The sequence below is a fragment of the Gymnoscopelus braueri genome (assembly GCF_963280865.1).
Source record: "Gymnoscopelus braueri genome assembly, chromosome: 9".
NCBI classification, from domain to species: domain Eukaryota; kingdom Metazoa; phylum Chordata; class Actinopteri; order Myctophiformes; family Myctophidae; genus Gymnoscopelus; species Gymnoscopelus braueri.
The window spans coordinates 50491133-50505872 of record NC_137610.1 but is presented as its reverse complement, the minus strand read 5'-3'; the positions used below and the strand labels follow the sequence as shown (position 1 = coordinate 50505872).

The 14740-nt window shown below is 41.6% G+C and overlaps 1 protein-coding gene across 3 annotated transcripts in view; it reads left to right on the top strand.

Moving 5' to 3' along the window:
* Nucleotides 1-6978, top strand: part of LOC308092066 (growth arrest-specific protein 2-like) — a 50822-nt gene extending 43844 nt beyond the window's left edge. For all 3 annotated transcript variants that reach the window (XM_080437862.1, XM_080437861.1, XM_080437860.1), the window contains one exon: nucleotides 6725-6978. In XM_080437862.1, coding sequence (XP_080293988.1) covers nucleotides 6725-6928 — 204 coding nt within the window. In that variant the 3' untranslated portion in view covers nucleotides 6929-6978. The remainder of the gene's footprint in view (nucleotides 1-6724) is intronic.
* Nucleotides 6979-14740: the final 7762 nt, after the last annotated feature.

Here is a 14740-nt window from a genome sequence, read left to right as displayed (position 1 = left end):
TAGCCACGGTGACACATTTTGCTGGACACTTTTGAGAACCACTGCTCTACTTCATGTTGAATAAAAGATACAGAGAGATTGCATCGCTGTCCCCAGGTTCCTGGTTGCTAGGCAACCCTCAAGCAGCTTTCACACCTTCAGGGCTGTGAATCTACATGGTGTTTAAAAGTGCACACCAGCCTCTTCTCCGCCCTCTGCTGTCAGGCCTCTGTATTACACCCGTCCATTTTGTTCATATTTTTGGGGGGGATTGGAGCTTTATTGAGTGAACTATTGTTTGTGACTATGTGATAAAATAACAAACTTTCTAACTTACGCCCCTTGGATTAAAGCTCTCAGTCGTTAAAGGAGTAGTTCAACCCAAAAAAATGACTTATTTTCTATAAATTGCACACCCCATGAGCCTTGAATTCATGGATTATTATATTTGATAATTTGATGACCGCCTACAACCGGCTAATGTATCCGGTAGGAGACACAAAGTAGTGTCTGTGTGTCTCCTACCGGAAATACACACGGTCATCAAATTATTGGCTTATAGGAATGCGACAAAAACAAAAATAAATCCATGAATTTAATGCTTCATGGGGTGTGCAATTTATAGAAAATAAGTAATTTTTTGAGTGAACTGTTTCTTTAAGACTGATTTCAGTTCAGTCATTTGGTTTCCATAGAAGACAGCTTGTCTTCCAATGGAAGCATATACGCAAAAGATAGGCGTTGTGAGCTTGTAGATCGCCTATTTTTTGCGTATATGCATCCATTGGAAGACAAGCTGTTTTCTAATGGAAGCATATACGCTAAAAATAGGCGATCTACAAGCTCACAACACGTGTTGTGAGCTTGTAGATCTTGGAGAGCTTGTATTGGTCTCGGATATTTCATAAAAGCAGAGGTTAAAGCCTCAATCTGCAGTTTCTTCAACACTGTGTGTGTGTGTGTGTGTGTGTGTGTGTGTGTGTGTGTGTGTGTGTGTGTGTGTGTGTGTGTGTTGCCGGGCAACCAAGGACAAGTGGTGAGGAATGTGGTCGCTGACTGATCGACAGAAACCTTGTATCTCTACCTTTAATCTTTGTGTATGTTTTTAAATGAATGAATGCCCTCATTTATAACAATAATAATGATACATTTCATTTATAATGCATTTTTGCAAATCACAAAGTGCTACAGGGTTTAAAAAACAACTTTAAAAATAACTAACTTAAAGGATGACTTCACCCATTTTCAACCAATTTTCATATAATTGGTCCTCACTAATGCTCATGATAAAATGGCACAAACTTTCTCCTCTCGTTCTGTGTCTCATAGGAGGGCTGTGGACACTTCAGAAACCCGCCTACCTGTAGCGCATTGTATCACTACAGGTAGCGATACAATGATTGTAATTGTAATTGTACATACAATTACAATTAATAGCGATACAATTACTTTTATCGCTTTACAATTACAATAATTGTAATTGTATCGCATCTGGCGTGACATTGTTGTTTTTTTTGTGTGTTTTTTTTGTATTAATCCGAGAACAATGGCTTCCATTATAGCATGCTAATTTACCAGGAATATAAAGCCTGTAGTTTCTATTAGCTTTGATTCCCCATCGATGATGTGCTCCTTAAATGTTTTTATTTATCTGTGTCACATTGAAAACACATTGTTTTTCAAGGGTTTTAGAAAGGAAAATAACATGACATTTATTTACATTAATCTTTTAATATTAATGTTATATCATCACTAAAACCTTAGCGTTTTGCTGATTATTTGGGGGGCCCACTTGCAATACCCTCACTGCCCAGCAGTGGATCCCGGCCCACAGGTTAAACCCATTAAGACCGGGAACGCATCTGTGTAACCACTTCAACCATTATTTTATACTTTGGCTATTCAAAAATAGCAGATCTACAAGCTCATAGCGCGGCACTCGGTGATCTTGTAGATCTGCTATTTTTGAAAAATCGTGAACATTTGTGCAAATCTTTGAATATATGTAATTTAACTCAAATCTTTGCTTCTGGTGGGTCCCTGGAACAACATATTTTGCAATGGGGGTCCGCGGCCACATACATATCATTTTAGGGGTCCTTGACATGAAAAAGTTTGAGAACCACTGATAGCAACATAGGTTTTTTCAAAAAACAGTTTTTTAGATGTAGAATCCCCCAGAAGCAAAGATTTGAGTTAAAAAAGCTCACTTTAAAAATATATATATTCAAAGATTTGCACAAATTCACGATTTTTCAAAAATAGCAGATCTACAAGCTCATAGCGCGGCACTCGGTGCCGCGCTATGAGCTTGTAGATCTGCTATTTTTGAATAGCCAAAGAGATCTTAAAATGACACACATGCATTCCCGGATTGAATGGTCATTTGAGTTGTAGCAACATAAGTTTTTCAGAAAAGACATTTTTATAATCGAAGCCTCAGGTATATAAAGGGGTTAATTTCCATGTAGTTTTTTAACCTGAACTGGGAAACATGGCCCTTTTAATAAGGCGTAGCGGCGCTACAGTGAGCGTCAGGCTGATGTCAGGCTGAAGACAGACAGGGGAATCATATTCCATCCTCACAGACACACTGACCTTCTCAGCTCCTTCCATCAATGACCTTATTGTAGTGGCTCAGAGGGGGAGGGGCCACACTGACACCCAAGGGTGCAAAGTAACTAAGTACATTTACTCAAGTAGCCTATAGGCCACCGTACTTTGCTTTTTTTACCCCCTATTCTCCCCAATTTAGTCGTTATGCCAATTCATTATTCCTCCCCACACACACATGTCTGTGTTGTCACTGCTGTCGTATCTTACTGACTCGCCTGCTGCCAGTGAGGAGCCCCCACCGGGAGGACGTAGACTGAGCCTTCGTCCTACTCCTCCCGCCCAACGCCATCTACTGACAGGCGAGGAAAACACGCAGTGACGATTATCTCCCTCCCCTCCCTTCCCTTAAAGGGACGACTTTTTCAACCTATCTTCATATAATAAGTCCTCACTAATGCTCATGATAAAATGATTAAAAAAAAAATCTACTATTCTATTCCTGGAAAGTTGCAATGCAATAATAGAGGCCATTGTTCACGTGTTTATAAAAATCTAAATAAAGAAATTGAAATCTTGTTGGAAAAAAAAAATCCTGCCTAACGATGATGTCACTGGTAGACGGGTTTCTGGACTGTCCACAGCCCTCCTATGAGACACAGACTGAGTAGAACAGAATGGTACCATTTTATCGTGAGCATTAGTGAGGACCAATTATATGAAGACTAGACCATACCCGGTGAAGGGCGCAGGCGAAAGTAGTTGCAAACTTGGGGTTATTGCACGTCCTGTCGCGCGGTTTCTCCCCCCCCCCCCCCCCCCCCCGAAAGCGAAACCTAACTGCAGCATGCAAACCGAAAGCGAAACCTAACTGCAGCATGCAAACCGAAAGCGAAACCTAACTGCAGCATGCAAACCGAAAGCGAAACCTAACTCGGTCGACCCAACCAAGACGGACACCAAGACGGACGGACAGACAGAGGTTACTCCAATTATATAGTAGGATAGGTTGAAAATGGATGAAGTCGTCCTTTATTTTTGAGGTGCATTTACTTTACTTGATTAATTCCATTTATTTCACTTTAAACTTCTGTACTACATCTCACTGGTAAATATTGTGCTTAGTTTTTTACTCCACAACAAAAAAAATTGACAGCTTTTGTTACTAGTTACTTTGGAAATGTAGATGTATTATTACCAAACATACTGTATATTAACCACCAGGGGTGCAATGCTCACTGGACGGCCTTGCACGCCGTGCCGGAACCTATTTGACCAGGAGCACACGCAGGCAACGCATAGATTTAAAACTACTTTAAATTCGCACCTCAACAAAGTTTTCAAAGGCTCCCGACTCACACCTAGCGAATTAACATAGGAATAAGCCTAGATGGATATAAATTGTCCATTGTGTGACTTGCAGTGTACTGTAGGTGTTAAGCGACGTGCGCGTCACGTCATTGAAATAGAGTGTAAGAACATACCAAATGAGCATTGCATGCCTGCTAACCACTTAATTCATACAATTCAACACTTTTGTAAACAACTTGTGTAATGGGACATTCTGCATTTCGCATTGCTTTTACTTTTGGTACTTAACACATCAAGTGCCAGAGTTTTTTTTTAAAGCAGGGTACATCCAGTGCCAGCGTTCTTACCGTTTATGCTGATCTATTTTGTTTAGAGCTGTAGAAGCCTCCACGAGGACGCGGATGTAAACAAAGGGTGTCTGGGCGATGGCCGAGGGTCCCGTCTAACGACTGGAACAATAATATTTCGAACGCGATCCGCCATTGCAGAGTGATCGCCCGTCGAAAATGGCTCCTTTTCACCACGGTAAAAAGATTATGGAGATATGGAGCTTTTTCTCCAGATCCTATCATTAGAGCGGACAGAAGAGACGTTTTTTGGGCCCTTTTGTCACATCCGTCCATTCCATTTGACAGGGACCGAGGATGATTCAAGAATTCTCGTGTTTGGCACTCAATGTGTTAAGTATATCAAATTGATGACTTTTGGACCTTTTACTTGTAACAAGAGTACTTGCTGTGCTTTGTGGTATTACTACTTAAACACTCAGACACCAGACTGTCTGGGAGAAACATTGGCCCTCCTCCTGGGTGCTGTACACACAGTGGGTCCTATCGCAGAGCTGCAGCCCCAGGCCCTATAGTGTTCTCCTCCTGGGTGTTGTACACAGAGTGGGTCCTCTGGCGGAGCAGCGCAGCAGGGCCCTCTCTCTCTCTCTCTCTCTCTCTCTCTCTCTCTCTCTCTCTCTCTCTCTCTCTTTCTCATGATTGAAAGCTCCCCCTGACACACAGAGCCATTATGTTCCTCAGTCACACAGCCTGGGGCTCCGGGCCGGCTGATTGGCCGGCCTGCCCTGCCACTGGCCTCTATGGGCCGGCTGATTGGACGGCCTGCCCTGCCACTGGCCTCTAGATTGATTCTTCTAAGAGGCTTTATGAATGTTTCATATTACTGTATGCTGCTGCAGGCCTCACAGCTTCATACACAACACACATCAGGTTGAAAGTGGATTAAAGCAACATGTAAAAGAGCAACAAAAGAGCTACAAGCTCAGACATCAGCTATTTTCGGGCTAAGAGCGGGGGCGGCTATGCTATGCCACAAAAATGTGGAATTCCCTACCAAAAGCCGCGAAGGAGTGTAAAACCCTACTCTCCTTCAAAACCGCCCTAAAATGGTACCTACAGGTGGCTGCAATTCAAAGCCGTCTTTATGATGATTTTGCATAGTAGTAATGTATATCTGTCTGTCATTAAATGGCTATATGCATTGAATACAAAGGACCCCAATAGAAACAAGCCATAGTGCTTTCTTGGGTTTAAAATCCTCTTAGCAGACCTTGTATCGAACTGGACTTTCCTGTGCTTTTTTCTTTTTGCAAACTATTACCAATACTTCTGCACTTTTACTCGAGCTAATTTTTATACCAGACTTTTTCTTGAAACAGAGTGTTTATACATAGCGGTATTGATACTTTTACTTAAAGGTAGGGTCAGTGATATTTTTTTGGTTAAAACTAACGTTTTTTGTTAAAAGGTTAAAGCACTATATTGTGAAGAGTGTTTGTTCAGTAACAGATGTCTCCCTGTCTCTCTGTTTCAGGTAAGTGACAACATCTCAGCCAATCAGGAGAGAGTACCCATGGGCCATTTATCAGCTCCATTTGTATAGTGTTCCAGTTCCAGTTTTGTCTGCTCATTTCTTTGTGTCATCACTTGTTTAATCTGTATCCTGACTGAGTTCTCTATCCTGATTGGATACAATTGGTAATAAAGTATTCAATCAATCAATCAGCTCTGATGTGAGCTGGGAGTGAGTTCCACAGTGAGGGGGCGGGGCCACGAGAAGGCACTGTCACCCCAGGTTGGCTTATTTGTCTCGGGGGGGGGTGTGTGTCCAGGAGGGTGGCATCATCACCCGACCTGAGGGAGTGGGAGGGGGGCGTGGCATTGGATGAGTTCAGAGAGGTAGCGGGCCCCTCTGTGTCCCATTTACTGGCTCATTTGTTTCCTGCATCCAGTTCAATACGGTGGTGATGACCTACAGCCAACCAAGGGCATGCAGTGTTACCCCTTAATACCTCCAGGACATGATCCACCTCTATACCTCCTTCCCTTCCTGCTCTCTCTCTCTTTAGATCAGCTATAACACAACATGTCTGCCTCCCCCCCCCCCCCCTCCCCCACCTTCCCTACAACACCCTGGCCAACGCTCCAAGACTCTTAGACTCTTAATGAAAAGGAAGCCCTTTGGCTAAATCCACACTCCGCACGAGCCAAGGATCTGATTACAAAGCCTGTAATGTCCCAGGGCATAATGTAGCAAAAAATAAGAAGTTTAAAAAGCCATTCTAAGGACGCTGACCGGTTCTGACCTGCCTGGGTCTTCCTCTAAATGAATAGTGGTATACTTGGTTCAGTTCTTATATACTGTAAGTCATTATATCCTCACCTAGTGGCTGGGAGGCCCAACTACATCAGTATATCACAGCATGAAGTAGACTAGAGTTCATGTCATTTACTCTGATCTGACACTTTGTAGTTCGCTCTGGGAAAGAGTGTCTGATAAAATGCCTAAACTGTAAATGATAAGTTGTAATAATTTGTGTTGTGTTGAATTCTTGATATCAGTGCACATCTCTTCATTCATGTCTTCCGTTCAGATGTTGCACAACAAACACGTGATGGTGCGCGTGGGCGGAGGCTGGGAGACGTTCGAGAGCTACCTGCTGAAACACGACCCGTGTCGCATGCTCCAGATCTCCAGGGTGGAGGGGAAGACCTCTGGTGGCAAGACCCCCAACATCAAAGACCTGACCCGAGAGGGCTACCTGGTGGTGACCGCTAACTACCGCAGCAAGAAGTAAAAGACCCCCAACATCAAAGAGCTCACCAGAGAGGGCTACTTGGTGGTGACCGCTAACTACCGCAGCAAGAAGTAAAAGACCAGACGCAGGATAAAGATCTGATCGTATAGAACAACGTCTGCTCTATTGGTTGTTATAGGCTACGCGTCTTGGTCTAGAGCCCGACCGATATCGTACCTTTATTAGAAGGATAAAAACCCCCTTGAGATGCATCATCTCGTTTTCGAGGGGGTCCTTAACTTAAATGTACAAAAAATACAATACACACACAATACAACACAAATACATCCAAACAAACACGTGTGGATGTATCGTATGTGAAATATCGGACATTATTTGACGTATTATGCCAATAATGGCGCGATTTCTCACCACTGTCAAACTGGCATCTTGGCATCTTGTCATGATAATAGGTGAAAAAATAATAAATAGACGATCTACAAGCTCATAACGAGCTTGTAGATCAGCTATTTTAGAACATTATTGAATAGAGCTCAAATGTCAGTTAATATCGGTCAAAAACATCATTAATCTGGTGGTCTAGTTTTTTAACCATGATGGATTCATTGAAAACACCTGTGACTGATATTGTCCTTCTAATGCGTGAGGGGGCTGTGTTTTTTCAATTACTTTTTTCATTGGGTTTTGTATAGGAATGGGGGTGTCTGATAAAATGTTTGATACAATGAGTATCAAATATCTAAATACTGAATCAAGCAACTTAAAAACTGTCTGAGGTGAAACAAAAAAGCCTGAGTAGACGATAAAATGACCCCAAACATGTTAGAAAGTGAACTATCCCTTAACAAGCATAAATGAATGTCTGGCATCATGTTTTATTTTAGTTTAACAGAACTCTAATGAAATGTGAAAACTCTGTTAAACCTTATCAAGGATGTAATGTAATAATTCAAATGGGAGTAAATGATGTCACACCTTTTCACTTATAACTGTTACGTAGTGAAGGCCATGTTTCGCCGGAATCGTGTTTCGGTCGGTTTGACTTTTCCTGGAAGGTTGTCACCACAGCAGGCGACATAATTACACACACAACAGGCTCTGTGCACAGCAGCCATATTGGAAAGAAATTGGGCCTCTTCCTTACTTCCTTCACAGGACTTACTTCCTTCACAGCCCAATTCTACTGTTCCATTTAGTGTAGCCCAGAGGTTCTCAAATGTTTTAACTCTTTGACGGCCAATGACGAGATTTGTCGTCATATTTTGGAGTCACCATTTGACTCCCAAGGAAAGCAGCAGCAAATCACGTGATGGCAAAAAAAAAAACAGCCCGTTCACTTCTTTATTTGTTTTGGAAAAATTGCCTTTTCTGTTTCGGCGAAAACAACCTACATTCAACTGTCCACAACTATAGAACGGATGATCGCGGCGGCACGCTCCCCCCTCCCCCCCACCGATTCTACGAGACTCGGGTACGTCTTTTAAAGCGATCCAGGGATCGATCATACTGGAGATAAATATGCTATGCTTTTAGCAAATTATGTTTTATTCCTGGCAGTCAAAAAGTTAATTTCAGGGACCCCCATAACTCTGAGAGTGTACAAATGGAACCAAATGGACCCGTAGGGGTCCATTTGGTTCCATTTGTACACTCTCAGAGTTAGACACCCGCAATGGTCCATTTGGAACCCCATCAAGGAACCATGAGGGTCCCTGGACCACACTCTGAGACCCACTGGTGTAGCAGAATGTTTCCAGTGGGTCAACACCCTGACTCTGTTTGACCAGAATGGAATAGCGCCTTCATTAGTATCATTGGTAACACCTGTGAAGGAAGTAAGGAAGAGGCCCAGTTTCTTTTCAACATGTCTGCTGCGCATAGAGCCTGCATATTGTTTGGTTCAGGTGTGATGCTGGAAAGACAACAGAACAGATTTTATACATGTTAGCCGTAGAACTATAGTGTTTTTTATTTTAAATGACAGTGAGAGTGATTACAGGTTTCAGAGCACCCACCCGGTATGGTAATCAACCTTTTATAGCTCTAATATGCTAAAGAGAGAACATGTGCTACCATAGTGAGCTATCATAGTTGTTTTTAGTTGTTTTTCTTTTGTTTGTTTATAATAATATGCCATTTGAAGACAACCGTGACCTAAATGACCTTACGGTTCCATGACTGCACATATTATTATTTTATAACATGGGCTGTAAATGCTATCAGCGATTAAACCAATCACTAGCAGATTACAGTGAAAACAAAACATGTAACCCAAAGAAATGCATTAAACCAAAACTTTGCTATTGACTAACTGTTTGGTATTTATTCATCTAGCACAATGCTTTGATACTTTACATAGTTTCATGATGGATTAATCATTATTGATTGATTGACTATTTATAATTGTACATTTACTGTAGCACAAAGATACATTATTTCTGAAGAAAGAACAAATCACTTGTACAATTATTGTCAAACCCCATCATGACCATTGGTTGACTCCATTTGTTGTACACTGCTGACACCTAGTGGTGATATGAGGTTGTGTCAGGCAGAAAGTACCATAGAACTGAACATGATGTCATTTATTTGACATGCATTTGATAATTCAAGGCCTTTATGTTATTTAGTATTAATGCATTCAGACTATAGATGTAATACATACATCTGTGTTGTGACCTTGAGTTAGTATCACATTAACACATGATCTTGTTTTGAGCATTTTTAAGCCTTTATTTTGACAGTTTGCAGAGATAGGAAATATGAAGAGACTGTGATGACACATTAAAATGGTCATGGAACCGGGGGCCTCCCTTGCTGATCAGGGCACTTTGTGTGCATATGGTACAGTAAGTATCCTATCCACTCCATTAATACATGATTGTGTGTCAATGTGTTTGTTATGCATTCATCGGTTATATCCAGTAGTGGAAAGGATCTAAGTACATTTACTTAAGTACTAAGTACAGGTACTTGCACTTTACTTCAGTATATCCAATTTCCAATACTTTTACCTCTACTCCACTACAATTATTTGAACACTTAGTTACTAGTTACTTTGTACATTTTGAATATTATTACATAACCACTTTATACATACATTTTGGCCATTTGAAAGTAGCCGATCTACAAGCTCATAGCGAGCTTGTATATCTGCTATGTTTTTTTAAAGCGAACATTTGTAACAAAAATCTTTGCTTCTGGGGGTCCCTGGAACAATCAATCATTTTACATCAGTGGTTCTAAAACCTTTTTATGTCAAGGACCTCCCAAAATGTATTTGTCTGCGGACCCCCCCCATCACTAAATATTTTTTTCCAATGTGTAGAGATATAAATCTCTATACCTGTCATTCCATGTCCCTTTTATGCCCATTTATATGGAGATCCCTGATGTTACTGTGGAAATTGGAAAAGAGGTGTGAAAGTCCTTATGCAGTGTGGAAAATGTCTGAAGTGTACAAACACACTGTGAAAAGACTGGCTAACTAACAGGGTTGCCAGATCTGAATGACAGTTCCCAGCCCAAGCACAACTTAAAACCAGCCCACTTCAATAAAAAACAGCCCAACTCGGCCAAACCCATGTGGAAGACCCACACACACACACACACACACACAACTGAATAAAATCAGTAGCGCAATAAAGGCTAAATAGAAATTATCTCACCTTTATGCAGAATGCAGAATCAATGTCTTTTAAGTTGCAGAGTATTATTATTATTTTTTAAACTAACTTAGAACTGTCAGCTGGCTAATACATGGGTGAATCAAATCTCCTCAACAGGGAGGTTTGAAAGTAGAGGACATCAGTTTATTCCTGCCTACTCAGGCCAGAGCGTACATGCATGAGGCTGGTTAGGAGCGATTTCTTGTCATCCTTTCGCAGTGCCACCTGGGAAAATGCTCTCTCAACATGAGCATTAGACATGGGCAGTGTCAGCAATCTGATGACACCCAGTGCTAAGTCTTTGAAACACTGGTTTTCTCCTGCGTCTTTGAACGCTTCAACTTCCAGCCTAAACGCGTCAACGGCTTGATCACTTGAGAAGCCTGCTGATGCCACGTTTCTCCACTGGCACTCTAATGTATCGATATATCAGGACATGAAAAGAACTCTGTGAGCAAGTCTTTAACTCTTGGCCTGCCTGTCTATGGTGGACATCACAGTTTTGGGGCAAAACAACTCCAGTTTTCGCAGCATTTCCATTGATACAGGTGGGCACATTTGATACTGCACCAGCAGTTCTTTTAGGAAATCAAAACACTGCGCTAAGATGCTGTCCTTCACATCAGGGGCCAGTTTGCTTTATTCCATCATCTGTTGGAATGTTGTACCCAGGTCTGCATCCTGGGGTGAGAGGTAGACGCTGGACGATTTCAGATCCAGTTCCAGGAGACGCCTGTTATTGTTCATGCGTAACACACTGGGCTTTATTACTCTCCTCAACATAACAGTACAGTCTCTTAAGATCCCTTAACACACCCAGTGGCCCTCATTTATCAACGCGGCGCAGACCAAATCATGGGCGTACGGCAAGATCACAGCAACTTTCTGCATTTATTAATATATCCTGACGTTGGCTTCATCCTACCGTACGCTGAGATCTCACGTCTGGTCGAGACCAGTTGTTGACGTTGGCTGCGCCCGTTTATTCCATTGTAGACCTGCGGAGCAGCATTGTCTGACTGTCTGATAGGCATCTGGACACATAATCCACTCCTAAATGTAGGCCTATATCTACACTAATAAATAATCCCTGTGAAAATATAACATTTTAAAAAGTAATTTAAACAAACTGCTTTAACAGTCATTCGGTTAAGCTTGCAAATCCTGCTGCATTGGCTATTTGAAAATAGCAGATCTACAAGCTCACAACAGGTCGCATCGTGAGCTTGTAGATCTGCTATTTTCAAAATATACGCGCTTCTCCGAGAGCATTTTCGGGAGCATTTTCGGAAGCCCCGACCATCTTTTCATGGACAGTGAGGTCTACAAACTTACAGTAGCTTGTCCTATGTTATGGAGTTATGTCATAGAGAGTTATGTAGGCTACACAACAGTGGCGTCAGTTCAGTAAAAGCTAGGGTATGGCAGGGTTAACTACGTGCGGCCGAAAACAATTTTGGGGCCCCTTTTTGGGGGGGGGCCTTTTTCGGCCGCACGGCTTGTCTGCTGCGGGGGTTGCTGTGTCAGTCTTTTTACTGGGCCTGGGAATATACCATTTGACAAGATAGGGGAGAATAGGGGAGATACAAGCAGTTGTGAAGAATGAAATACCCTGTGAAAGCAATCATTTTGCATTGGTAGTTATTTTACTGAAATTTAATAACAGAATAATCAACGCAGATAGACAGAGACATTCATGGATTTATTTTTTATTAAAAAAAAATAAAAATATATATATATATATATATATATATATATTTTATTTTTATTTTTTCCTGGAGCCAGGGTATGGCAGCTGCCATAGCCTGCCATACCCAATTGACGCCTCTGCTACACAACCTGGCTGGGTTAAGGATATAAACCAGACGATCAGATCTCTTATTAACGAGGCATCACTGCCGCCCGCCCGAGTCTCACGGGGAATATCCTACATGACTGCTTGCACACTGCTCTGTATAGGTTAAATAAATTAATATACAATACGTATTCCATTCATGGCTATGTGATTGGTATCATAATATGTCATTCATGTCATTCGTGTGCGCGTGCGTGCGTGCGTGCGTGCGTGCGTGCGTGCGTGCGTGTGTGTGTGAGAGAGAGAGAGAGAGGCGTGTGCGTGTGCGGCGAGGCGAGCGGGGGAAACTCTTTCTTATTGGCTTTTCATGATGTGTTTGGTTGTATTATGGTCCTTCATGTCGTAAAATCGGGGCGTTTTGAGAATATTTAAGGGCGTGTTATTTAAATGACGCTCGTTTTCAGACGTGAGATTTATCAAAGCTCCGACCTGATGTACGCTAGGATTGGCTGTATAGGATCCTTTGATAAATGTGACTTCGACGTTGGTGTACAGCCGAATATATGGAAAAATATAAGCCGGTTTTTATGCTCCGTTGATAAATGAGGTCCAGTGAGTCTCCCGTTTCCAACTGGAAGTATTTGTTCACGTTTTTTATTTCTATCAACACAGGCCGGAGAAAGTGCATGTAAAGAATATTTGTCTTGTCTTGTCATTTCACTAGTTTGGGTCCCGGGGAGACATCAACATGTCTCTTTTGGGTTCAGGAGCTAAAAGCTTTAGGAACACTGGTGACACATTTCACAGGTTCTGGGTTTTTGTTTCCATACATGACTGGCTTTCACATGGTTCTCATTACCCTGCTCAGGAGGTACTACTAACTGGCAAGATGTGTCCAAAATAGCTGATCTACAAGCTCACAAAGTGTTGCAATGCGACACTTTGTGAGCTTGTAGATCTGCTATTTCAACTTATTTTTTTTTAAGTTTGTTCAAACCTTACTAAAAGTAACGTTAACATAACTAAAGATTGTAATCTTGTTATTAAAATTAACTTGAACATAACTAAAGGTTGTAGGAGTGTGGTAGGAGCAGCAGAGAAGCTGCTTCCTGTGGTTTAGGTGTAACTGCAGTCTGCACGTTAGACAGGAAATGAGAGACCAGGTTAGTTTCAACACTGAGACTTTAACACTGTCAGCACATGGGGGGGGGGGGGGGGGGGGGGGGCGTGAGGGGACAGTATTGTTTAATTTATGTATCTGTCAGGTTCATACAGTATCTGTCAGACAGAGACATGTAAACTATATCTCTAGTTAAACAACAGAAACTTGAATTTAAAATAGATTTGGTCACTTTTTCTTTTTTTTCTATCTATTTATTATATTTTTTATATATATTGTATTTATTTTGTATACATACAAATGTAACATACAAATCTTGCAACAATTTATTTTGTCATAAACATACATAACTGTAACAATAAAAATATACATTTATATGTTATTGAAACAATGATCTCTTATGTATAATTCACAAATAAAAATAATAGTAATAATAATAAAGAGAGGAAAACGAGGGAACAAAGAAAAGGAAGAGAGGGAAGGGAAGGGGGGAAAGAAAGGGGAATCCTGCTGTCTCGCCTAGTGCCCCATCTACTTAAGTCTCAGGGCCGTTTCACACTGGATCCGTTTTCATTCTAAACGTTTCCCAGATCGAATGCTGCCCTGCATTCACATTGGCCAAGATCCAATCGCACCAGAGAACACATGCATATATACCCCCGATCCTACAGGTGGCGGCATGCACATAGTGTTTCCCCTGTGGACACAGACGTCATCAACTATGCGACAATGTTTTTGCTGGTCGCGCAGAAATATAGGGTTGCGGCTGGAGAGCTATGCTGGGGAGGGGAGGCGATCTATGTAAGTGCACGGTCTTTGGGGAGCCTCGCCCCGAAGCGGGGAGAACGCACTGAGCGCTCAACACAGTGAGCGCAGAAGTCAAGGCACAGACTTCTGTGTTGTAGACAGACAACGGATGTACGCTTATGAGAAACAACACAAATAAAACCTGGTGAAACACTTGTGTGCATTAGCGCAAGATGAGGATACAGGAAACATTCAGTATAAATGTCCAGTTTGCTAACCTTCACAACTACTACTACTTTTGCATTTGAAACTTTAAATTTCTCTAAATATTATAAACTTTCACGACAGCTTAAGTACAAAAAAATATCATTTATGAAAAGGCAACTATAGTAGACTGAATGATATATATATATATATATATATATATATATATATATATGCGCCCTGTGCTCTCCTTTTTCTCTATGAAGAAAAGTACAAGTACAGTTGACACAAACGCATTCCGCAACGCTGCCTGTCTG